Source organism: Poecilia mexicana, unplaced genomic scaffold, assembly GCF_051168715.1.
Source record: "Poecilia mexicana isolate PSO_F unplaced genomic scaffold, ASM5116871v1 scaffold_11, whole genome shotgun sequence".
In the NCBI taxonomy this organism is placed as follows: Eukaryota; Metazoa; Chordata; class Actinopteri; order Cyprinodontiformes; family Poeciliidae; genus Poecilia; species Poecilia mexicana.
Window position 1 is genome coordinate 23,107,292 of NW_028263380.1, and position 26,103 is coordinate 23,133,394.

Sequence of the window (26,103 nt, forward strand, 5' to 3'; positions counted from 1 at the left end):
AAATATCATGTTACCAGGCCTAAAATGAAACATGAAACCTGACTATATAAAATGCCCAGCCAAACTTAGGTTTCACACTGTCCACATTCTGCTTGCTAAAATGTGGGTTAAACGAACCAACGTTGCGTCCATGGTTATTAACTGGGTTTGGTGTATAATGTTTGCTTTAGGGTTCGGTTTGCAGTACAATTAAAAACGGAGAACTGTGTATCTTAACTGGGGTAACGGCTGATCTCTGGAAAGAATCACAACTGCCACCAATATTTTGCTAAGAAGAAAAAAAAAATTCTGGTTGCTTGAGTTTGATTTTGTTACACAGTTCCTCAAATCCATGTTGCCATTGTACATACAGGCTCAGATATGCACTGGTATTTTGTTAAATGTTGCCTCGCAGGTTGTTTGTTGATCACATGAGTGACTGTATCCACAGTCAAGCTTTTGTTTTTGTTACAAGGGTGTAGACTGAAATAAGGAAAGTGATTAGTTTGACCATCTCCCCTGCTTGACAGACTTTATATCTGTATGACTGAGGCAACAGAGGTAGGAGTTTGTCTTGTAACTGGTGTGTTGCTGGGTTGGATCCCTGACGACCCGACGCTCTGTCTGTCATATGCCTTGATGCCTTTTGGTGGCGGTCAGAGGGCCTGTGCATGGTGCACACGGTGCATGGCAGCCTCTCTTCTGTTAGACTGTCCCAAACTGTGGCTTCAATGTAGTTCCCACCATTAGCATGTGAATGTGAGAATGACTGAATGCAGTAGAAAGCGCTTTGGAGTCCTCTGGCTTAGATAAAGTGCTGCACACAGGCCATTTATTATGACCTCAACACAAATACAAACATTTGGGAATATCAGTTGGATGCACTGCCTGGCATCAGATATGTTGGTGTAAATCTAAACTCAATTTGTGGTTTTGTTAACTTTTCTTTGGAACTTTACAATGCACTACTATTAGGGAGAACGTTGGTTTTGTCATAAAAGACTTTCTCCATCAAATGGCCTGTACTTGTTGATCTTATTGTTTTTGCTCTAATGATGTTACTAAAATTGTGCAAAAGGTCAAAGCTTCGTTCTTTTTTCCATTATTTCAGCCTGAAAGCAATCGAAGGGAGATTACACAAACCGTCCCTTTCCCTGTGAGTGCCTCTCTTTCCCCCTCTCCCTGTGTGATCTGCTCAGTGCTGCCGACTGTGTTGGACTCCGGAGCGTCTGTCCGACCTGACGCACTCTTGTACCAAAGCGCAGCTGTCACCATTACTTCATGCTTATTGGCCCAATACCGAGAGAGGCAGAGGCTGAGCAAAGGCAAACAACGGGGGAGAGAGAAAGAGCCGGACCCCTGCGCTCTGCTCCATCGATCTGCAGAGGTGCACCGAGGATCCTCTAAAGGACGCTGGGGACGGATTTCTGAGTTTTTTGGGGGGTTTTCTGGAATGCCAAAGGTGGATCCGCTGTTCGGAACATGATGCTGCTGGGAAATTTGGTACGGTAAGACTGTCACAGTTTTGTGTTTGAGTCCCATATCGCTGTGTTGTAGTTCTCATGTGCATGTCCGAAGGTTTCCCAGCTCCCCCCCTGCACAACAACCGCCCCAAAACAGAGATAGCGCTGTTGGAGAATTGACATATCGACCTGCCTGCTCTTTACTGCCTCACATCAGAAACATTTGAAACATTTTCAGGCTTTGCTTCAGCAGAAGGGACAAATTACATAACCCCTCCTCGGATGGATATGAATTATGGAGCAGGGATGACTGGCTGCTGTTGTTCTGACTCAAGCTGAGCAAGAAGTGTGACGGTGATGGATTGCTTCAGTGTTGCTTCATGTCAGCAACTACACAGATGTGTTTACCTGGGGGAGTTAAAGGTAAACACAAGCTGTAGGTTAATGGTTAGACTGTGGGTGACCTCCTTTCCGTGTACCACAGCGTGGGTTTGATCCGGATGAAACATTTAATTCATATTATTAATACAGTAATTGTAATAATTAACTAGCAACCTAACTGTATGTGTCATAAAAAAGTTTTTATGGCCTTTTAAAATTAAACAGGTATATATGTTCACTTTTTAATTGCCCTGTGGTTGTTTTTTTTTATTTATTTTATGTATTTCTTTTTTTATTTATGTATTTAATAGGATGTAGCCTATATTAATTGTAGGATCTATGTCTTAAATGTCATTTCATCAGTCAGCCTGCAAGATTCACAAACATTTTATGCAGTGTTTCCTAAAGTTGGGGTCACAGTCAACTAGGTCTTGAGATGCTTTTCAGTAATTAAAATAAATAACCATGATGATGATGATGGTGAAGCATGTTAATGCTATACAGCAATAAAGCAATAACCATAAATAGATACTCAATTCAAATCAACTCGATTCAAACTTCATTGAACACACAGTCTCCTGCTCCACAGGTATAAAAAATAGAGAAGAAGAGAGCGAAAAAGATACAAGTTACATACTGGCTGTTGATTATGCCTGAGCTGTCTTTATATGGCCTGTACTTGTGCAGCGCTTTATCAAGGCCAGAGGACCCCAGAGCCTTCCACACTACATTCAGTCATTCACACGTTCACGCACACAGTCACACAGATGGTGATAAGGTACTACATTATAGCCACAGCTGCGCTGGGGCAGCCTGACAGAAGCGTGTATTTGTCTGTTTAGTTGAATTGCTGTTTGTGAGTCAGAAGTTGTGAAATGTTGAAACAACTGATTAAAAACTGTGATTTCTCAAACGTTTTACAAGTGTCACCTCTATAACTACCTAGTACGGCTATTGCTCCAAGTTCTGTTGCAAGTTTTGCAACAGAACTTGGATTTCTCAGCAATGCTGACCTAAAAACCCAACGTAGCCCTCATCTATATAAAAACATCTGTTGATATCTATATCAAAAACTGTTTGCAAATACCATACTGTACAATGTCCTCCAGTCATCACATTGTTAGAGGTTTTGAACTCATAAAAGGCAATTAAAATGTACTGTTTCAATTTGTTTTGCTTATCATAGTTAGTCTGGTCACTGATCAGAAAAATACTCACAAATCCCACATGTTTTTCAACTTGAACCGGGAACACAGATAAGCACATGTTCCTGGTTATTCTGTTGTCCACCTCAGTTTTTGCTGAGAGTTTTGGATGTTTTTCTTCTCCACTTTTCTTTTGGGTATTTTGTGATGAAGAAAAGACCAGTGTTCTTTAACAGATTTTTGGGCTGCATCACAGTTTGTTTGTTTTTAATTACATAGCAGTACAAGTGGTACTTGTACCATTGCTTGAGAACAATGGATTTAAAGAAAGTCAGGGTTCTGTAATGGAAAAAGATAATGGTTCTTAATAAAATAAATGTTCTTGCCCAATAGGATTTTAGTTGGAAACCGCCTGGAGATGCATCTGTAACACATTTCCCAAGAAAATGTGTTCAAGCTGTGATTCCGCATCACTGAATCTGTAACTGTATCATTGTGTCTTAGTTCCTGAACTGAGAGTGTTCATTGTGTCCAGCATGTTGCTGGACCACTGGACTGATTCATCCTGAGGAAAGTTTTTAAAACAGATTATGTGAGTACCAAGTTGTAGCTTCTGAAAATCTGAACTTGCTCAGTTACTATGTCAGCATCACTGACTGCTAAGGGGAAGCTGAGGTGTTTAAGATCTCTCTGAAAACTGATTCAAACACAGTTTCCAAATAGGCCATTTTAGAAGTTTGTGAAAATGGCTTCCAATCAAAATCTCATTTAGAGAGACCTAGCAATAAATTAATCAATAAATTAATAAATAAATAAGAAAAAAAGTCTGTTTTGCAAGGATTAGTTAGATAAGAACCTGCACACTTTCCACAAAGCAAATTAAGGCCATGTTACCATCCAGGGCTTTTGTAGCAAGTTCAAGTTGAGTTGTTGAGAACATTTGCAAAAGTCACAACTTTAGAGCAATAGTAAGAAAAACAAAACAAATCTCAGCTTGCATGAGGAAGTTTCTTTCAAAAACTTAGTCTAAGCAACACAAACACAAATATCTGATAATTTTAGTAAAAATTGATAATAGACTATAATCATGCTAATTTTGTTGCAAAAAAAAAAAAAGAAAGTTAAACCAAGACTTTCACTGTTTGATGTTACCGCTAATGCTTTGGTCTGTAATGTAAGACCAAAATTGGGACATATTTTGTTTTGTTTATAAAATGTAATGCCTTCAAAAGGGTGCAGAACTTCATAATCCTCACAATTCGTTCAAATATTGTGAGGAAAGCTTCCACAAATCATTATGCAACTAGGCCACTACTCACTCAGTAACAGGCATAATGATGAAGAGATAATGTCTTAGCGTAAAATAACGCAGACTGAAAAGAAATATAATAACTTGTGCTTCTTGCAGATCGTGTTGGTGTTCTGTCTTTGGGAGACGGATGTCAGCAGAGCTCACATATTTGAAGCCACACGACCTGGAGACGGAGACAACACATCACCTGTCACTAAACGTAAGAACAGATGTTTCCCTCGCTCTCTCTCCCACTATCTTCAAGGTTATACTTTCATTAACCAAATTTTTTGATTTGATATTCTTAATTTTATCACGGCACAAGTAATTTCAGTTCTCTTACCAATCAATTTGCTTTTTGAACAGATGGTATTTATTCATTTTAAGCAGCATTTCTAGCTCTTCTGCTCATTACTCAGGAAAATGAACAAAGTAAAAACATCACTGGTGGATATTTGGAAATAATTTCAGTAAATAGTTCAGATGAGCTAACACAATTTTCTGATGACTAGGATGTCAGCTGTTGTTTCTCATTTTGACCCTCTATCCCTTACAGTTGTGTCAGAGTGGGTCAGCACAGCAGGATCCTGTAAAGGGAGGTGCTTTGAGTTGGAGGTGGCAGATCCTCCAGGATGCAGATGTGACAATCTGTGTAAAACTTACCTCAGCTGCTGCTCGGACTTCGATGCTCACTGCCTGAAAACAGGTCAGTATTACTCACAATTACACATCCACTCTCACCCCTCCTTGTTGTTTTTCCCTAATCCAAAGATACACTGACCAGCCACTTTATTAGGTACAGCTATGTGTAGAAATAGTACAGAAAACAATACATTCTGGATTAAGGTATTCAAAATGCCATTTGTAAGCACAACACAATGTACCTTGAAGGAGATGGGCTGCAGCAGCAGAAGATCACACCGAAAGCTGCATCTGTTAGTTAAGAACATGAAACTACGGCCACTACTCAAATTTAACAGTAACAAAAAGGATAAATATTTTCTGGTCTAAAAATCTGAAATTCAGCTCCAACGCCTATGGAAATGTCAGAATTTGACATAACATAAATGTATGGATCCATCCTGACTTCAACAAGTAGTTTTGGCTGTAATATTGACATACATTTTTAATCTGATGCAACCAGTAGCTGAGGTCTCTTCTTTTCCCCTTTAACAAAAAGACATTGGTTCATTGGGTCAAATTTTTCACCATGCAATCTATTTCTACTCTATTTTGGAATCGTTACAGCCAATAAGGCAGAGGGAGGTTTTTAAATTTAGAAATAAAATGGTTGATTGGTGATTAATTTGGCTTCCTCTCTTAGCGGGGGGGTTTGAGTGTACACCTGATCGCTGTGGGGAGGAGAGGAATGAAGACCATGCCTGCCACTGTTCTGATGATTGCTTAGAAAATGGAGACTGCTGTTCTAACTACAAATCCACATGCAGCGGTATGTATAATTTAAAATTTTCCTTAAAAAACAGGATTTAATTTATTCCTGATTCAGAACAATTAAAAGCTTGTCATTTCTTTCAGATGAGACTTCATGGTTGGAGGACAGCTGTGAAGAGATCAAGAGTCCTGAATGTCCTGCAGGGTAAAATTCATATGGTGGATATATTACACTGAACAGGTCGGGAGATGTTGACCTGGCCAGAAAGTGTTCTTCTATAAGTTGACACTGAGACAACAATGTTATTTAATACAAGCAAAATATTTGTAATTCATAAGGTTTATGAAAAAAGTATTATATTGACTTAATTGCAATGGGTGTGGTATAATAATGTGCAGCTGGGGCTAAGATTTAGTTCAGGCTTCCTGATGTTCGTTGAAGTTAGAGTCCAAAACAAAAGTCTTCAAGTTAAGACTTTTTCTGACCTGAGGATAAAATCAAATCAAGAGTCCGTCAATGTTTGTGGTTTGGGCATCTGGGCAACACACATGAACATTAAAATAAAGACTTGCTTATATTTAGGCAGTGCATGCTAAGAAATCTGAAAAGTAATTTTAAAAACATTCTTATTTTATTCGGGCTACAACACACAGCATCGATGGAGAGATACTCAGTTCAAATATACTCAGTTCTGAGCTGGTTAAAGAGGAGGACAAAAATAACTGCTTGCATTCAAAGCAACTCAACTCTTAAAATTAAAAGCTATCCCTGCTCTTTGGCCAGACTTCCACAGGAAGCTAAAATGAGACATAGATAAGAAGAAAGACACCGTCCATATTTTGGTTTTGAGGCAAAGACCACTGATGAGCAAAGCAGCACAAAGAGCCAACTCACACAAATCATTTTGATGACATTTACTTAAATCTAGCTTATTATATTTATTAAGTAAAGGCCTCTTCCTTTCTGAGTGGCCTTTCAGCTCATGTTGATACAGGGACCAGAGTCACAGTACATGTTGACACTGTCTTACTAGCTTCAGCCAGCACCTTAACAAGGCGTTTGGCTTGTTTTTTTTTAACTTTCTATTCTGTCAAACAAGAAAGCAGTGTGTTCAAGGTGAGGCCTTACAGAAAAACTGCCATTTTTCATTTTTTTTATTTTTGTACTTTACAGTTTCGTCCGTCCTCCTCTCATCATGCTGTCTGTTGATGGGTTCAGAGCGTCCTACATGAAGAAGAGCAAATATGTCATCCCTAACTTACATAAACTCAGTATGCTTCTATTCTACTCTTTCTGCATGTTTCTGGGAGAGAAAATGTATCTTTGTTTTAATTTTCCATATTGGGAACAACTTTTTTGTAGAATTGGTTTTCCTGTCTTTTTCCCAAAGCAAATCATTTGTTTTGTTTCAGGATCATGTGGTGTGTCACCTCCGTACATGCGACCCGTCTATCCATCAAAGACATTTCCAAATTTATACACCCTAGCCACAGTAAGTGATGTTCCATAATGCTAAGTAAACTGTTTGAATTTCTACTTTGCAAAACTCTTGTGGAATGGATACTAAAGCCAGGCTGTTAATGAATACCTTTATGTTTGAAAGCTAAGTACAAACATACTGTATGTTTGTTTCTGTCCAGTTTACTTTTATGGTCTGTTCATGTTGTGACATTGGTACAGGCCTGATTTTTGCCTGCACTGACATAACACTGTGGGGTTTATCTGCAGGGTCTGTACCCAGAGTCCCATGGAATTGTGGGAAACACCATGCATGACCCAGTGTTCAATGCCACCTTCAGCCTACGCACAAGAGAAAAATTAAACCATCGCTGGTGGGGTGGACAGCCAGTGAGTACCGCTCACATACTAGTTAGCTTGCTTCAGGCAAAGTGCTGCCCAAATATCTCCACATCAACAATAATGATAGGTTGATTATTACACCATCATGTTTGTAGATGACAGTGCAGTTATTGCAATGATGCAAAAACTACACTGTTTTTGCATCATTACAAAATGATGCAACATCAGATTTGCACAATATTTCAGCGGATGCCTGTTTGGTCAGAAGAGTCTGCCCGACAAAAGTGCTACCGGTTGGGTGATTTACCAGTCACCAGATTCTCCAAACAGTGGTTGCATACATTTTTGCCATGTATCTGCTCATGTTACAATTTCCTTGTGTGAGTGGAATATTGTGTTTTTGCCATCTTGTATTTTGCAGATCTGGATTACAGCAGAGAAACAAGGAGTGAAAGCAGGAACGTTCTTCTGGCCGTGGTACATTAGTACAAAAATGTTTTTGAATTGTTTCAAAAATCACTGTTTATTTAAATACTATTTCCCTAAAATAGTTTAACTTCTTCAATCTGTTGATTTTTCCAGGGTGATTCCTCTAGAAAGAAGGATTTTGACAATTCTCCATTGGCTGACACTTTCAGATCAAGAGAGGTATTTTCAACTCTTCTTCAGAAGTTTGTGTAATTGAGTACAACATTTTATTCATTTTCAAATTATATTTACTAAAGCCTCATATTTATGGTGATTGACAGTTTTACTTGTTTACCTCTTCCGTAAACTTTAAGCGTTGCAATCTCAGCCAGAAAAAAAATAAAAATAAAACTAGTTTCTAGATGCAGAAGGATGTACCCCTTTTAAACCTCTTCAAAAATCAAGGTTGGTTCTTTGACATCAAGCATTCCTTACAGTTAAGTATGTGGAAAAGCTGAATGACTTTGGAGTGGTTTTGGTTTTGGGTGCCACAACAAAAACTAGTTCTAGTCCAACATTTTTTTGTAATTTAGCATTGAAAATCCTCTTAAAAATCAATAAGGCATGATAAATCACATGCAATCAGTTGGGAAAGATGAAGGGAACTCAGGCTTTAAAACAAGTTTGGCGAAGGGCTTTTCTTGTCTTACTGAACACAAAATGGCCTCATATCAAAGATAATTTCCAATGAAACAAAATGAGTAAATATGTTATTCTTTAGGCCCTATGTTTATGCAGTCCACTCCGAGCAGCCGGATACCTTTGGCCATCGCCTTGGACCACTCAGCAGTGAGGTACGAAAGAAAGATTCAGAAAGTGTCTCTGAAATAAGACTTTTTTTTTCTTTTCTCAAACGGTTTAATCATGCTTTTGGTCCTCAGCTGGACAACCCTTTGAGGGAAATTGACAACATCATTGGTCAACTAATGAACGGACTGAAGCAGATGAATCTGCACCGATGTGTCAATGTCATCATTGTAGGCGATCACGGTACTCCTTGACTTCCTTTTGATTTTGTTGTTATTGTTTAAAAGCGGACAAAACACAAATTAAATTTGATTGTACATTTCAAAAAAATTTACAAGAGACTTTGATAGATTTTTTAAAATCCAAGAAGTAAAGCAATTTCTCAGTTTATTATTTTATTTGTAATGAACTTGAAATGATTTATTAGTAACACCAAATACATACATGTGACTTAATGTCTCTGACAGGTATGGAAGAGGCCCATTGTGACAGGACAGAGTTTCTCAGCAACTACCCTCTAAATCTCGACGATATCATGCTCATCCCGGGCTCCATTGGTAGAATTCGCCCCCGTGACCCTAAATCCACCACATGTAAGACGAGAATGATTGGAAATAAGTATAGGTGTGAATTTTTAAAAAATAAAATAATTTTTCTTTTTTCAGATGACCCAAAGGTTGTGGTTGGAAACCTTACTGTAAGTATGACGACATAAGAGTACGAAGCATCTGTGACTGGCCACGATAAAACCAGGAGCAAGTCTCCCTCGGGGTATTTACAGATTCTGGAAGTGTGGATTTTAAGCTTTCCAGTGATGTAAATCGCGTATAAATAAAATAAAAATAAGAGGACATGGCCATTTGAATGTTGGCAGACTACTAAAAAGATGACGGAATAAGCAACCATCAGAGTTTTCAAAAGACCCCAAACCTGATGAGTTTGTTCCTGGTTTTGCGTCACATATTGAACAAAAGGATGATGCTCAGTAAATAAGCATTTACTGAGGAAAAATAGGTTCAAGATGTTCAACAGCAGGCTTTCTGTTTCAGTGCAAAATGCCTACTCAGCACTTTAGACCATACCTGAAGCACCATTTACCCAAGAGGCTTCACTACGCCAACAACCGCAGGATCGAGGATGTCCAGCTTTTGATGGAGCGGAAATGGCACATTGCTAAGTAACCTGACACAAAGTTATACTGCAATGTAGGAAGATATTAAAGCTCCAAAAACTGGAGACTTTGTACCAGATTTAACATTCGAATCAAAGATCTTGTAACATCTTGAATATCAAATACTAAATTTCATTCTGTGTTCTCTGTAAATTTATATAAATCAGTTTTACTTTATGGCACTGATTTTCAGTACAGAAAAAAAAAAATGTTTTTCAGGAAACTGCCAGAAAAACCAAGATCTCGGTGCGGTTTCTTTGGTGACCATGGCTTTGACAACAAGATAACAAGCATGAGGGTAATGAAGTTTTATACGTTTTCTCCGTTTTACACAACACTCATAAAGATGTTAGGTAGAATGTTTGACCACTGGATGAAATGAAGTCACAGGTCACTGTGAGAGAGATGGCAGAATTGGAGAGAGATTGGCCTAGAAATTCAACATGTGCCTGTGTTTAAAGCTCAGATTAAAACTACAGATCTAAATAAAACCAAATAAATCATATTTCCCATTTTTGAGGAGTGCACTTTTGTGATTCAGGCTTTCTCTCCTTGTATGCAGACAATCTTTATTGGCCATGGACCAAGTTTCAAGTTCCAGAAACGTGTCCCAGAGTTTGACAATATAGAACTATACAACGTCATGTGTGGTAAGAACACATTTCCCCCTTAATAAAGAGGATTGAACTGGAACTTAACTGTGAAAACAGTTAAAGGTTTTGTTTCACTGTTAATAAGTTTAGTGATAGAAACCCTTTGTAAGAGACACAACAACTGAGCTGTTATTTTGATCTTTTCATTAGTACTTTGTTAGGTACAACAGTATATTAATCTCTGATTGGTTGACGTGTAGCACTTTAGAAAATATGACAACATGCATCATAAATAATTTTGCATGATAATTATTTGATTCTTATTTTAGATTTAACAAGACACTTCTAAGGGAAACTTGCATTCTTAAATATAAGCATCAGGTGAACACTTTCATCCACTTACCAAATCTTCTAGTTCTTGTATTTGTCTCTGATGACAGACTTGTTGGGGTTGGAGCCAGCTCCTAACAATGGGACACATGGTAGCCTCAATGACATGCTGAAGGATCCGCCCTTCCTGCCCACCATGCCAGAGGAAGTCACACCTCCATCACCGGCGTCTGACTCCAACCACGCAATGATTCAAGACCTGGGGTGCAGCTGTGAGGATGAGGTTAGAAGAGGACTTTGGAAAGAAAAGATAAAAGAATAAATTAATAAATAAGTAAAAAGCAGTCACAATTCAGATAATTAAAATGAGTTTCCATTTGCCTGTTCTTTCCTTCCCCGTCCAGAACAAGGTGGAGGAGATAATTGAAACCTTTACCCCTGCACCAGATGGCACCTACGGTTACAGTGAGTTTCCTATCCTCTGACAGTTATGAAAATATTCCTTGTGGAACAGCGGAGAATGTTTTGACATGTGTTATTGTCACAAAGTAAAGGAAAAATAAATACATACATACATACATACATACGCACGCACGCACGCACGCACGCACGCACGCACACACACACACACACGCACACACACACACACACACATACATACTGGGATATTCAAATTTAACCATGAATGTCTAACAATATTTCCAGCAAAAACTCCAGCTATATTGATTAGTGATAAGAAAAAAAAAATGTTTTCACCACTGTACCCCATACTTGCCATACCCTCATATTTTTACAGTGTTGAAATGAACTATGATTGCCCTTTTTTTCCTGTGTAACATCAGCATAGGTTCCATTACGAAAATGACAATATTCCACCGCATGATAGGGGACAGAAAACATTCATGCCGTCAATTTCTTGCACAATGTTTGGGGATTTGTTGCCCAACCTTTCATCAGCACATCTATGAAATCCTTCCCTGACTTGCTTTGATCTTGCAAAGTTTCAGGATGTCTTCGGATTCCTCGATGGCCGTCAAGTCAAGATGACTGAGACATGTTACACAAGAAATTGTCCCCAGCATTACCTGGAAATACAGAAATAAATAGTTAGTTAATAGAAGATAGAATGGAAATGTGCTGGTGGATGGACTTTGTGCCCTGCCTCATGCAGTCAGTCAGTGAGTTACTCGGTTAGCCTCCAGGTTGCCCCCAGGGCACAGACCTTAGAGTTAGTAAATACTTGGCTGTAGATTTTTGTTTTTCCCCAAGACCACCTAAGGTATCAGGAATTGATTATTCCGATAATTAAGTGAACAAATTATGATTTATAATTTAACCAAACATCTGTGATGTAGTTTTGTGTTTTTATATTTTTAGACACCACCCATCTTCCATTTGGTCGCCCAGCAGTGATGTTCACTACTCAATACAGTCTACTTCATCATGTGGAATTTATCAGTGGATACAGCAAAGAGCTGGCCATGCCACTCTGGACAGCATACACACTACCCCGACAGGTACACGCACACACACACACACACACGCACACACACACACACCCCCACACACACACACACTCACACACACACCCCCCCACACACACACACACAGACTGCATAGCACTCTGTGGCTCATAAAAGTTCTTTACAACCTCGATAAATATCCCATGTTGTGTGCAGATGGAAGCTATCAACAGAAGTTACTGATTAGAGATTTGTGACAGATATCTGATCTATGAGGCTTTAGCATGACAAATGAAACTGACCATGATAAAGCTGACAGCATTAAAAACATCTTTTACTAGTCTTCCTCCCCTCCCCTCGTGTACGGCAGGGGTGTCAAACTCCAGTCCTCAAGGGCCGGTGTCCTGCAACTTTTAGATGAGCCTCTGCTGCACCACACCTGAATAGAATAATCAGGTCATTAAGGCTCTGGAGAACCGATCTACTCAAGGAGGAGGTAATTAAACCATTTCATTCCAGCGTTTTGAACCTCTGGCACATCTAAAAACTGGAGGACAGCGGCGGCCCTTGAGGACTGGAGTTTGACACCTGTGGTGTACGGGATCTGCTACCTGCAGCTCTTAAGAACCACCATAGTGTTTTTTTTTTTTTTCTAACTACAAACCAAGAAATGTTTTTAGAAAAATGACTTGTGTTGGGCATTTTTGTGTTTTTTTGACTGTTTCTGCAAAGTTTTTATACAACAGGACTAAACAAGTGGTGCATTTAAATTTGTTATTAGGGGACAAGCTGACCTTCATGAGATTAAATATTTTTTGTAAATGCCTACGAAGCAGAAATTAAGCAGATGTTTCAAGCCACATTTCTGTTAAACTACCTTTTTCATTAGCTTGATGTAATGTTCCAGTCTAAAATGTCATGGTTTCATTACCTTTAAGTTGAAAATCCTTATAACTAATAGAGCTAGAAGTTTGAAAACACTAGTCACCAGTATAATTATTCAATACTGTATGTTTCAGTTTCACGCAAAAATTAAAAATCAATAATATCTTAGTTGATTAAATATGACTATAGAATTAAAGAGATGAATTATTTAGTTGACATCTAATGTGACAAATATACCATTGTTCAGCCTACAAAAATCAAATCTAAATAGTCTTTTGCAGTTATTTCCATGTCCTTTGCAATTTTTTGATGCACAAATTGCTATTGTGATAATTGCACATTACCTGGACAATTTCATATTTAATTGTTTAAAAATAAATGCAACTATAACACTGTCATAATTCTGGTTGGAGGCCATTTAGCTTTGATGGCTATTGTGAACAGAATGTTTAGATGCTTTCTATCAGTTTTCTTTCTTTTCAAATTAGACACAGATTGTGCCACGTTAGGAGGCAAAACCTGTGTTGTCATATTGATGTAGATCTGTATCGTGTCTAGATGGGCAAGAGGAGAAACAACTAAATAAAAATGATCTATTATTACTACTGGGTTTATTACCTTAAAACTAAAAGATTGTGAGAATGATTGTCCCTTTTGACACATTTTCTCTTAAAATAAAAAAAACAAAAACAAATTAGTTTTGAGTACATTGCAGTTGTGCTCTGTGCACCTCTTTATCCAGCTGTTATCTCTTTTCATCCAATTATGCTGCATTATAAAAAAAAACAAATTAGTGTGTAGTAATAACACATTGCATCTGTTTTTATGACTGACATCATGCTTGAGTCATAGCAGAACATGGAGGTCGCATAAATGTAATCATGAACTCCTACCACAGTGAACAGACACAGCGGACACGTGTTTCCCTCATGTTTATGCAGACGTGTTGCAGGTTTACAGGAAACATCTGCTCACTCCTTGGGCATGCTGAAATACACACTTTCACACACAAATGCCTCTAAAAAGACTGGGGCATGAATCTAGAAGTAACTGGTTGCTTTTTCACTGCCCTTGTCTGCTTTTAGTTTTCTTTAGGCTCCCCATCAATTTGGAGATGACTCCCTCTTGTGTTTCTCTCTCATACTTAGTGTCGTTTTTTTAACAGGAGGATTTGACTCCCATACCGGATGTTTCTCCTTCTGTTAACTGTATCCGAGCTGACCCAAGAGTTTCTTCAGTTCACAGTCAGAGCTGCACAACGTACAAGCAGAACAACCACCTCACTTATGGCTTCCTCTTTCCTCCAGGTAAAACTCCATGTTATATGGTGCATACTCATTAGATTTTTCAACTCCTTCATTGTAATTACGGGGGGTTATTTAAAATACAAGCATTCAGTGAGCAACAGTATATTAAAATATTCTAAAAATGTTTTATGTCAACAGAACTAGCAACATCTCCAGAGTCAAGATATGATTCTTCGCTCATCACCAACACCGTTCCCATGTACCCCGCTTTCAAGAGTAAGTTAGAGCCTTAAAGTGAAAAATAAGATTTAATGTAGCACTTTTGATTGCAGCAAGAAACAAAATGTGGTTATTATGTGTTATATGCTTAGAATCTCACATGATTTCAACAGCCTACATAACTATAAAAGTTCTGTAAAAACAAAACAAAAAAAACAAAAAAAAAACAAGAAAGATGTTTAGGAAAGAAAATTGGGATTTTTCATGTACTTTGTCACATGTCTTGTAACGACTTTTCAAAATGGGAATGATAGGAGGACAGTTCCAAAACCTGCCCATATCTACTGTTGTGGAAAGAAATTGTTTTACCAGGTACTGTCAGGTGAAATCACTCAATCAGGTTTATTCATATATTGTGCACAATACAGAGAGCTTGTAGGACAAACAATAATGAAGCAGGTCTGGGTGAAAAGCTCTGGCAGGCAGAGACAAGACATGAGTTTTATACCAAGGTAAGGAATTCAAAACATGGGAGAGACGGTCTGGTTCCCTTGCAGCTGCAGGAAAACAACTCCCAACCTTGTGTGTGCAGCTCAAACAGGTTGTTTTGATGAGAGTTCACGAGCATTTCATATGACATGATCAGCAGATGTTAACTTGTAGTAATTTTCCACCACACTATCAGTAGTGAAATCAGTAAAAATTTAACACTGGAACTGGGACTATCAAGGCTGGATGAGAACCCACGTTTAATTTTCCACCATATGCTGTATGCAAAACGCCATTGGGATTCTGGGAGTGTGTGCCTTTGGTCAGGTGATACTGAGATTGACATAAAATAAAGGCAGGGACTGTTAGGTGCAGTGGACGTCAGTCTGTTATGATAAAAGAAAAAAAAGTGGACATTCATTAATAGTGATAATAATAATTAGGAAAAAATAAGAGATGTAGGCCTCTACCTAATTGTGTAACAGAGGAAATGCATGTATCAAATTCAGTGCAATCTGAATTGCTGAGTTTGACAAAGGAAATGTTGTTTTTCCTTTTTAAGGCTTGGTGGGTTTGAGTCTCCTCCTTTCCTTTGCATCAGTGACATTCATTGGTATCACATGAGGCAGAGGACAGAAAGGCGCTGACATCAGGTCTGAGTCAGGACATACTGATACCCATTGTTTATGAAGAGAGAGAGGACTTATCAGGACACAACACAGCCTCTGTCTTTCATCCACTGTCCAGTTCAGCCACAAATAATTTATTATAGACATCAGGTCTGTTTGTGTGGAGGGGTGCGTTGATTCTTCATCAGGGCAGTAAAATGTTTTTCTTCTTTTTTACTCGTCATTTAGGTGAGATTTAGTGGCGTCACATAAAACAGAAAGAAAATTGGTGACATGAAGTCTGAGTGAGGACAGGCTGATACCCGTTGTTTATGTGGGGAGAAAGCAGTTATCAGACTAAACACTGACTCTATCTGAAATCCTGCCTTATGCAGACAGATCATTTATTACTGTCATCGGATCTGAGTGTGTGAGTGTGTGTGTGTGTGTGTGTTGGGTCAGTGGGGGTGTAATGGTTTTGGAGCTACACTGCAAAACTGTTCCGAAAGATTACATTTCAGAGCTTCCACCATGTGAAGTTGTAAATACTCAGCCCCTCATTTGCAGTCTTTTCAGGTTGTGTCTTTTTGTACAGTTGACAAACTGCAGATTCGATGTTGCAATGTGTAGCCATTAATTCTTGGGTGAGGTTTTATGACGGCTGTGGTTTTGAAACACTTAGATGGTCGATGCTGCAAGATGTTTGATCAATACAAGTGAGGAACAAGTGGCTCCATGGATCATTCTGTAAACAAAAGACACATTTCACTAGTTAACCATGAAAGAACTGCATTTCACTTTTACCAGATGTGGGTTGTTGCTTTTACTTGAAGATGATTATGTCGAGTAAAGTGATGCTACTCATTACCACTACTCTACCCACTTCACTTCGCTAAATTTCGAAAAAGCAGATTTTAATAAAACTCTTCTGTTCAACATGAAGGTTGATTTCTAAACACATGGTAAGTTGTTTTCGCTTTCATTTTTTTTGTGTGTGCATACAGGAATATGGAGCTACCTCCAGGGGACGCTGTTGAGACGTTACAGTGAAGAAAACAATGGCATTAATGTTCTCTCTGGGCCCATCTTCGACTATAACTACGACGGCCTTCGAGACACCACAGCGCAGATTAAAGAGTATGTTTTTAACAGCAGCTCCTACATGTGGTGACAAACATCCTGTTTGAGAAGGATGAAATTGGGAAAGTTTGCCAATTTGGGAGGAAAAAATTAATAATTACAGAATACAAAAGTATATAAAGAATAAGAAGATTTCTAATTCAAAAAGTCAGTTATAACTTATAGATCAATAAGAAAGAAATTAAGAGAGGATCAAGACTTATGAGTAAAATGAGAATAACTAAAACACCAACAAAAAAGGAAGACATCATGCAGATTTGAACTGAAATACAAGGATCTGGGATGATCTGTAATGAATCATCCCAGATTTAGCCTTTATATTCCTAAAAACGCTTTCAGTTTCAAGCAGATTGAATGAATATTTGTCTATTTAATAACCGCAAAGTAATATACTCTTTGTTTTGAGACCATAGGTTCAAAATAGATAAACAAAAAAAGTCTAAATTTTACAACCAGTAATCTGACTTTGTGTTTTTTTTTTTTTCTTAAGATCTTCAGCGAATTCACCCCTCATTCCTACCCACTTCTACACGATTGTGACGAGCTGCCAGGAGATGAACCAGACGGTGGATGAGTGTGATGGGGCTCTCAAGGTGTTTTCCTTCATCCTTCCTCACAGGCCAGACAACAGTGAAACCTGCAATGTAAGTTCAAAACAACGCCAGCAGGTGGCAGCATTGGCCCGTGTACTACATGTGTTTGCTTTGCTTGTTGACAGGTTAAAATGAACAAAATCAACACGAGTATTGCACAAGTTTACCAAATTGTATTATTTTGATGCTTTATGGAATCAAGGCTTGCTTAAAACTATGCTAAAAAAAATGTGTTCAAACTGTGGAAAATTTCATGGGTTTGTACAGCTTTAGCAGAGTTCAATAAGTTTACTCAGGTTCATATAAAATTAACAGAAACTGTGATTCATATGTTGATTCACTTGATGTTTGATCCCAACAATTGCCATTGCCAGCAATTGCCATTATGTCACTTTTTTTTTTTTTGAATCCAGGATCTAACTAGTCTCTGCTTGTTTCTGTTTATGCAGACACTTCATTTTTATGCATGCTGTGTGACCTTGATGCTGCCTTACATGTAGCACTGACACATTCTGCCAAACTCAAAAACTATTCTTAACCCCACACAAGCTGAATTTTTACAAAAAACATTTACATTGTCATCTTATTGTTTATGACAAATGTTGCTGAGTCTATGCCATGTGATTTAATAGTTGTTGCTGACATTCAGAGGTCAGAGTTGGTCACTTTTGACAGATGCATTATCAGCGCTTTACTGCCAATGAGTTAATATATCATGTGCTCCAGAAGCATCCCAACCTGATTATCATGTGAAAGAAACCACACAGATAAGCTACAAAATACAAAAATTCCTCATTTCTTTTAAAGTTGCTCTGTCAACAGAAATAAATTATGGTCCAAACTGACTTTCTTTTCTGTTAGTTTTTTTGGTGCTGTTACTTAAGTGTGGTTAAAATCTATATCAACACATCGCATGGTCTGAATTGAATTGTTGTCAGTTTATTCCATTCTAATCCAGCAACTCCTGCAGTTTCTTATATGTTTTGAACCATGTAGCAAGTTTCCATTCACAATTGTCTGCATTAAGCCAGCACCATCTTCCCATTAATTAACCGACTTCACTGCCACTGGTGAGGAAAAGCATGCATACAACATGATGCTGCCACCATCATGTTTCTCAGTGGGCCTGGTGTGTCAAGGGTGATTTGCAGGACGTTTTCTGCTACATGCAGCATTTTCAAGAAGTTCTGTTTTGTTCTTTGGGGACCAGAGTTCCTTCTTCCAACATGTATTAGAACCATATTCTGTTTTTGTTGCACCTCACAATTATGCACTGCTTTGTGTTGGTGGGAATGTTATGAAATTTCAAGTACACACGGGGAAGTTAGTGGTGGTGATGTGACAAAATGTGGAACCGGTCCAAGCAGGATATTGTAAGGAGAGAGGAAATCTCAGTCTTGTTCTTCCCCTTATCCTGGTGACTTCACTTAGAAACAATTTCTCCAGTTAGATGCTCAGATAGAATTTCTTAAACAAAAGTTACTGTTAGTGTTATGACAAAAAGTGTGACTCATAGTAATGACGTTGTATTAGAGTTCACATAAGTTGGGTGATCTTTTGTTTTCAAAAGTCTTTCCTGGTTTCTGTGGTGCTTAACATTTCTATAGGTGATGCACTATCCTTTTAAATGCACTGCTCCCTGTTCAGATGTTGCCAAACAAAGACCCAGAATCAAATCCTTTGCAGGAGAACTTTGTGACCGCATATAAACACTTCAAATTTCGTTTGGATGTAAAAAGAGGAAAACTTTCAAAAAAGAAAAACCCAAACTAGCAAAAAAAAAAAAAAAAGCTTGAAGACAGAGAAGAAAATAAAACACTCTACAAAGGCAGTCGTAATATTGCACTTTCATCATTATACTCTGTGACATTCATATAGAAATAACCCACTTGACTCCCCCGGTGAGGAGAGGTAGACTAACATCTTAGTCATTGTCGTCTGGTTTCACCATTACCTTTAATCATATTTAGACTTTAATTTTAACTTGCTGTTTCATTTTGACAAACAACCTGTTTAATGTAAACAACTTTTCCTTCAAGAATGTATTTATGGTAGTGACTTTAATCTTAAACTGTGCTGGTTTAGCCAAATGTATAAACTTAAACTCCACAAAGATATGCTCTGTTATTGGCAATTAAACTGGATTGCACTTCATGGACAGAGGAGGTGGCATGGAGGCCAAGAGAAGAAAAAGAACAAGAACCTAAACAAATATCAAAATTTTTCAATAGAGCAAATATAAAAATATAATCAATATAAATTCTAAATGTATTTAAAATATTATCCGAGTTGTGAGGTAGTACTGCTATTTGTTAACTTGTTCTGTCAGATGTTAGATGTTAAAGAGGGACTGGATATTTGAACATCTGCTAACAATAATACAGACTGATAGTTGAAACCAGATGCTTACATACACTGTAAGAAAGACGACTTTCAATTAATCAAACTATAAAAACTAAATGACACCAATGTGTCAGGAAGGGAACTGTGGTTTTTCACAGCTATGGTTTGTCTGTGGCTACATTTTCAAGCTAACTAATGGGACAATGATTAAGTGTTCAATACAGTTACGTGATGTGATGACTGGGCACCCTGGGAATGTCCAGACATTATTTCATCCATGAAGGAAATTCGCTCTGTTTCCCAGAAATGAATAAGTTTTGGTGTGAAATATACAACCGAACGCTGGAAAAGTAAAACAGCTTGATCCTCAGTGAAATATGTCTTGTACCAACGTAGGCTGAAAGGGCTCTCTGAACAGAAGAATCCATTTTTGAAAATAGCTAGTGAATGGTGAACAGTTTGTTTAGTCTGATTTATTGTCATATAGTGATGGGAAAAAATGGTTATGTGTAATTTTATACAGTGTATGTAAAAATTTAGTTTGAACTTTAAACATGTAGGCTATTTTTAAGTGATAATTTTCAGGATGTAAAGGAATAATGAAATCACAACCTTTACATTTCATTGCTGGTGAACTTTGAATCTGACAAAACATAAAGAAATTGAGTCTGTGAGTCAGATTTTAAATTGATTTTATTAGAAAATACCCCTTGAGCCCTTTTTCTATCAAGAAGTGAAAATAGCTCAAGGGTTTTTTTTTTTTTTTAGCTTTTCACGTACTTTGTTACTAAAGAAACATGTTACTTTAATAACATTCTGAGGAATTCAGTCCACCTTCTGCAGATTGTTTTCTCTGTCAGAAGACATATGTTTTGAGGCCCCTGACATGACTTCCAGTGAAGTCATGTCAGGGGCCAAACACTTTGTTTTACTTGCAACATCATCCACATGAGGAAATACCAAAGAAAAGGATTCATATAGTTATGTATTGTACGGTCAGACCTTGTGCGTCACATCACCCACCACAACCCTAAAATAGTATAGCTGTGGATGAGATTTTTTTTTGGTTCTCTGAATGTTCGACAACCCCTGGATGTACACTTACACCTACACATTTATAGCCTCAACAGCAACCTTTAGAACAAGGAAGTAGATTGGCAACTGTAGCTTACACTGAATTTACATTATAAGGAAGTGAAAACGAGCTGGAAAGGGCAAATGGAGAAGTTATGCTGACTTTGCTTCTCCCCCGTTGACAACTGGAGATGGACACTAGGACTCCTCATGACCACACTAGGGATAAGCATATAAGATGGATGGATGGATGGATGGATGGATGGATGGATGGATGGATGGATGGATGGATGGATGGATGGATGGATGGATGGATGGATGGATGGATGGATGGATGGATGGATGGATGGATGGATGGATGGATGGATGGATGGATGGATGGGCATTGCAAAAATCGATAAAAATGCACAATAAAGGTCTTTTTGCAGCATAAGTTGAATCTTTTAAGTTTTTTAAGTGATATTAAAACCTTGGTGTATCTTGTTCTTGTGAACTCATATCATGTCTCGTATTGGCTTGTGAAACATGGGAAAAGGTATGATTGCACTTCCAGTGATTACTAATCTTTGGTTATAGGAGGTGGGAATCTTTTTAACCACCAAAAAGCCGAGGGTAAGACAAACACGGAAGAGACATTTGGTATTTGTTTGTTCTTGATGATGGAATATTTTATAATGTGGACTACTGATTGTCCTAGCTGCTTAACCACAAAGTTTCATTAACGTTGCAGAAAGTGAAACGATTTGGTCCAATGTTGAACACACCTGTACGTAACTGAAGATGAGTTTTGATGTAATTGCAGAGTGATTTCACAGCTTCTAGAGATTAGTCTTTATTTTCTTTGCTTATTTAGAAACTCCTTCCATACAAAAAAAGCACCTCGCTTGACAATTTGTAAATTGTTACTCTCACAATATAGAATAAATATTTTGTCATCTATCCCTCTTAAATGAAATACAGCTATGTATTTTACAATTAAAAGATAAGTTTTAATGTATTTTCATAGACAGCTATACTTTAAAGTATGTTACTTTACTTTAGCATACTTTAACATAGAAAAGTAAAGTATGTCAAATGTAATTTATTTTACCAATACCACTTTCAGTTACAGGCACTTCCAGGCAACATTTACCTAAAAAATAGTTGATAGATATTTTTTTCTGAATAAATTAAGGCAATAAATATAGAATTAAGTGGGTAGTTTGAGAATCATTTGACAGTATTTTTTCTTCTATGAGTCTGATTATAGCTCAGAATCCTAGATGAAGATTTCCTGTAAGCCACTCACAACGAGATAAACATAGATCTGGTACTGACTATCATTCCTGCAAAACAGATCAATGCTGTCTATTTATATGTACATTTGTGTGGTGGTGTCTAACATTGCCCTGCGTTTTTCTTTAGAAGCTGGGTTCTGTTTAGATAGTTCAGTGGGAATATTGCACTTATACTAACTGTCTATCCAGCTTTGGTGTGTTATTGTGGGCAAAAGATTTATGTTTCTCAGGTACAGTCTCCTATAACCAAAATAATACAATGTATCTTTATAATTAATACACCAGAACTCATCTTCTCTGTTGGCATCGACAAAAGCAACAACTCTAAATTGAAGTTGTGTCACGAATGTTGACATCACAGCAATAATGAGTTGCCAAGTATTAAATGCCAAATAACACAGAATGATTTCAAAAGAACTTATGTCTCCAGGGCATCAGTTATTTTAATAGAGGTAGTTATCTAAATTTAACTGGAATACTATTTCAGATAACATTATTTCATCCAATGTGCATTATTTTTAGACGAACAAGAAAAAATGTCTTTTAACTGATTATATAATTGGTCAAATAAGGATGAAGGGTCGATGCAACCAAACCAACCTTAAGTATAATGCCAGCAGTGACTGTTACTCAACACGAAAAGGCTAAATATGTTTGATGCTTGTGTAAAGTGTTTTCCTGAATAATTATGGTATTATGTCTGTTTTTTTTCCTTTTTATCTTTTGATCAAAATGGTGAGCGATGTGCATTAATATGTATGACGTGACTCACATAAAGTCAAGAGCGGAGCATTGACATGAAAACTGTGATTCATATTGAAGTTATGGAGCAAAGTAGGGAGTATTAACACAGGCTGGCAACTGAATGTGGAGTCTGAGCCAATTCTTAAATGTCACGTCTCCTAAGTAAACCAAGTTTGGGCTTCTTAAAGTGAATACAAAAACTGTTTTGAGAGCTCAGGTGGAGCTCCAAGCTCTGCCAAGCTGTGCTTCTCCACAGAAGCCTGAGATTATCTTGTATATTTGGAAATTACCAAATATACAAGAAAGATGCTGAGTTGGGAAAAACAGTGCTTTCCATCATCTTGACTATGATAATGATTGGACATCTTGTTGACCTTTAGTCCCCTATTTCTGGACCAAGAGTTCTGGACTTTGTACCTGCTCGTTCCAGCTGTCTAATTGTTCCAGGTAATTTTCTGTGCATAATTATTCGTCAGAAACCACAACAGCTTGTTTCTGATGAACGTCGCGTGTGTTTGGGTCAAGGACAATTTTGTAATTCTGGGAAATTGTTTTGTCCATATTAGTCAGGACTATTAGACATGTTCTGAAAAATTCCTTTCCAATGAAATCTAAGTTTGTCCTTAGGGTATGTTGGTATCGACAGTTAACCGTTTTCCCGCTTGTGTTCGCAGAGTGCTGAGGATGAGTCCCAGTGGGTTGAAGACCTGTTGAAGCACCATACGGCCCGGGTTCGAGATGTGGAGATCTTGACGGGCCTGGACCTGTACAGATCCACTAACCTCACCTACATCAGCACCTTGAGCCTTAAAACCTACTTGAACACCTTCGAGAGTGATGACTAGACAGACAGATAAAGATGCAGATGCACAGGATGTCATGAAAGCCATGTGTTATGTCTCCATGCTTGCTGGAAATTTTATAGATACATTTTGCTCCAAAGGACCCATCTAGGAAGAGTTTTCACAGGGGAATACATTTTTGAAAATTAAAACAATGTAAAAGAACTTTGGTAGGATTATTGAATACCATTTAAAAAAATCAGGGAAGCAGCTCGAGCAGAGATGCAGATTTTATTAATATAGCTATATTCTCTTGCATACATAAAGCACTGTAACAGTATAGCTCTGCAAGTATAAATAATATTTACCTAATATTCCAAATGAACGCCAATTGCATGCAAATATTAGAAAATATTTAATAGTTTTTGTTTTAAAAATCTGTAGATCATAGCAAGTTTAATGGAAAAATTAACCTGAAATAACAAACTGGAAAGTGAAATAAAAAATATGTATATGAAATTCTGAAGCAGAGTATTAGTGTTTGCAGAACCAAGCTAAAACAAATTCGGAAAATTAGCAGTGGGTTAAAACAATCCTTTATAAATATGGGTAATTTCTTTTTGGAGCACATAGCTTAAAGTTGTGTGTCATATCACTTTTGAATATTATTCACTGTTCTCATGAAATCTGAAGCTGAAGGTAGCAAGGTGTGAGCAAAGATAAGCTAAGCTAAGCAGCAAAATAGATGTTATCAAATATGCATTTTGTGTGGTAAATATGGAGTTGCAGACAAAAATTATGGTGTTTGATAATACATGTTAATTATTGAAAACAGTAAGATGTGTCTAACCCTGTGATCTGTGTATGATTAAAAATATCCGGCTATCAGCAGTGAGGATATACAGTATCTTAGATAAAAACACTTCCCAAGTCTTTGTGTTAGCCAAAGCTAGTGACTTCTTGTAAAAATACTATTCAATTAACATATGCAAATCCATAAAAAAAACAAAAAACAATGGCCACCTCGTTTATAACACTTAAGGAATGCTAGAAGTTCATACACATAATTCAAAAAGTAGCTAATCTCATAATGTAGCCTGGCTGAAACTGAAACTGCAAGTTTCAGTATCAACTGATATGTTTTTCTTTGTGTTTAACTTGCATAAACACATTTTTGTCCCCATTATCACATATATACAAAATTAACCTAGCTTTGGGTTGGAAAAGAACTCTGATCATAGAAAAAATGTTGCTTTTGTGGATCTTTTCTCTTGGTTGGGTTACAAAATGATACATTTTTGCATAATTTAAGATAATAATATGCACTAACAGGACCAACACTATTTGTGACCAAATGTTTTTTACAGTGCATTGTTAAAAGAAAAACACCATTCTGTTAATTTCATTTTCACCCAAATTTTCTTCCCCACTTCTGTTGTATTTCTTTTTTTTTCTAAAATAGTTTATTTTAGTGTTTTTTGCACTATGACAATAATAGCCAGAGGGTGAAATATAACTAATTCAGTGGAACAACGCAACTCCATTTAGCATTAGAATAGATAGAAATAAAATCTTTTTTTTTCTTCCAAAATAACATTAGTGCTTATGTTATGGAAGGATATGCTGGGATTTAAAAATATATATATAAATCCTTTGGATTAGACTTCACACAACAGAATAAATGAAACCACCTCACCACTTCAGTCAAATTTGTGATTTTATTTTTATTTTTCAAATTCTTTTGCATGCACGTTACTCTACGAAGCATCACATCATCCACATCAGTTTAAAGCATATAACGGTAAATTTTTTCTTGGTCAGGATGAAGAATCCATACATTCTAAATCCCAAATAACTCAAACTCAGATGTTAGGTTGCGAAGCATCAGGCAACTTTTAAAAAACTTTAGTGTAACCAATGTTTGGCTTTTATTTAAACAGAGGTTCAGTGGTGTCTTGCAGAGTTCAGATTCTTACCGTCTGAGAATAAAGACTGCTTAGTCTTTGACCCAAGCAGTAAAAGATTTTAAGCATCAAAGCACTTGTCTGGTGTTGCATTTGTTGCCAGTTTTTTTTTATTTTTTATTTTTTGTCTTATTAAACTGCCAGCGTTCATACTCTTAACTCTGTACAGATAAAGAGTCCCAAATTGTTCTTTTGCATTTATTTCATTTATTTTCATAGTATTGTATTCATGAGTTAATGTTCCTAACATACATAATCAGTGGAAGAGAAATACATGACTTTTGAGAGCTTATGAAGATTCTTCTAGTCTTTTAAATAAAAGCCATGTAGGTTATAAAAATATATTATAGTGAGTGGAACTTTGTTTTAAACTATGGTCAATTCATAACTCAAAATGACACTTTACAATGAAGAGCTTCTTTATCTTTATGTGCTGTGATGATGCTCATGTAAAAAATACTCCACTAAAATCCCATTTAGGGTCCTGTTCCCAAAGAGCATTTTAGTTCCATAT

General features: G+C 37.3%; 1 protein-coding gene across 2 annotated transcripts; it reads left to right on the top strand.

The window, feature by feature from the left end:
- The first annotated feature begins 1,162 nt into the window (after positions 1-1,162).
- Positions 1,163-25,931, top strand: enpp2l (ectonucleotide pyrophosphatase/phosphodiesterase 2-like). Of its 2 annotated transcripts, XM_014990602.2 has the most exons (25): positions 1,171-1,482; positions 4,377-4,479; positions 4,816-4,965; positions 5,584-5,709; positions 5,796-5,856; positions 6,826-6,923; positions 7,065-7,144; positions 7,381-7,500; positions 7,874-7,929; positions 8,035-8,100; positions 8,642-8,714; positions 8,802-8,910; positions 9,135-9,260; positions 9,333-9,364; positions 9,717-9,844; positions 10,058-10,136; positions 10,401-10,488; positions 10,872-11,044; positions 11,166-11,226; positions 12,139-12,278; positions 14,275-14,416; positions 14,555-14,632; positions 16,677-16,809; positions 17,303-17,456; positions 23,518-25,931. In XM_014990602.2, the coding sequence occupies exons 1-25, from the start codon at positions 1,462-1,464 to the stop codon at positions 23,686-23,688; spliced, it is 2,568 nt and encodes an 855-aa protein (XP_014846088.2). In that variant the 5' UTR covers positions 1,171-1,461; the 3' UTR covers positions 23,689-25,931. The 2 variants fall into 2 exon arrangements, with proteins under 2 accessions (XP_087866555.1, XP_014846088.2); XM_088010429.1 differs by having other exon boundaries at positions 1,163-1,482; positions 8,642-8,910.
- Positions 25,932-26,103: the final 172 nt, after the last annotated feature.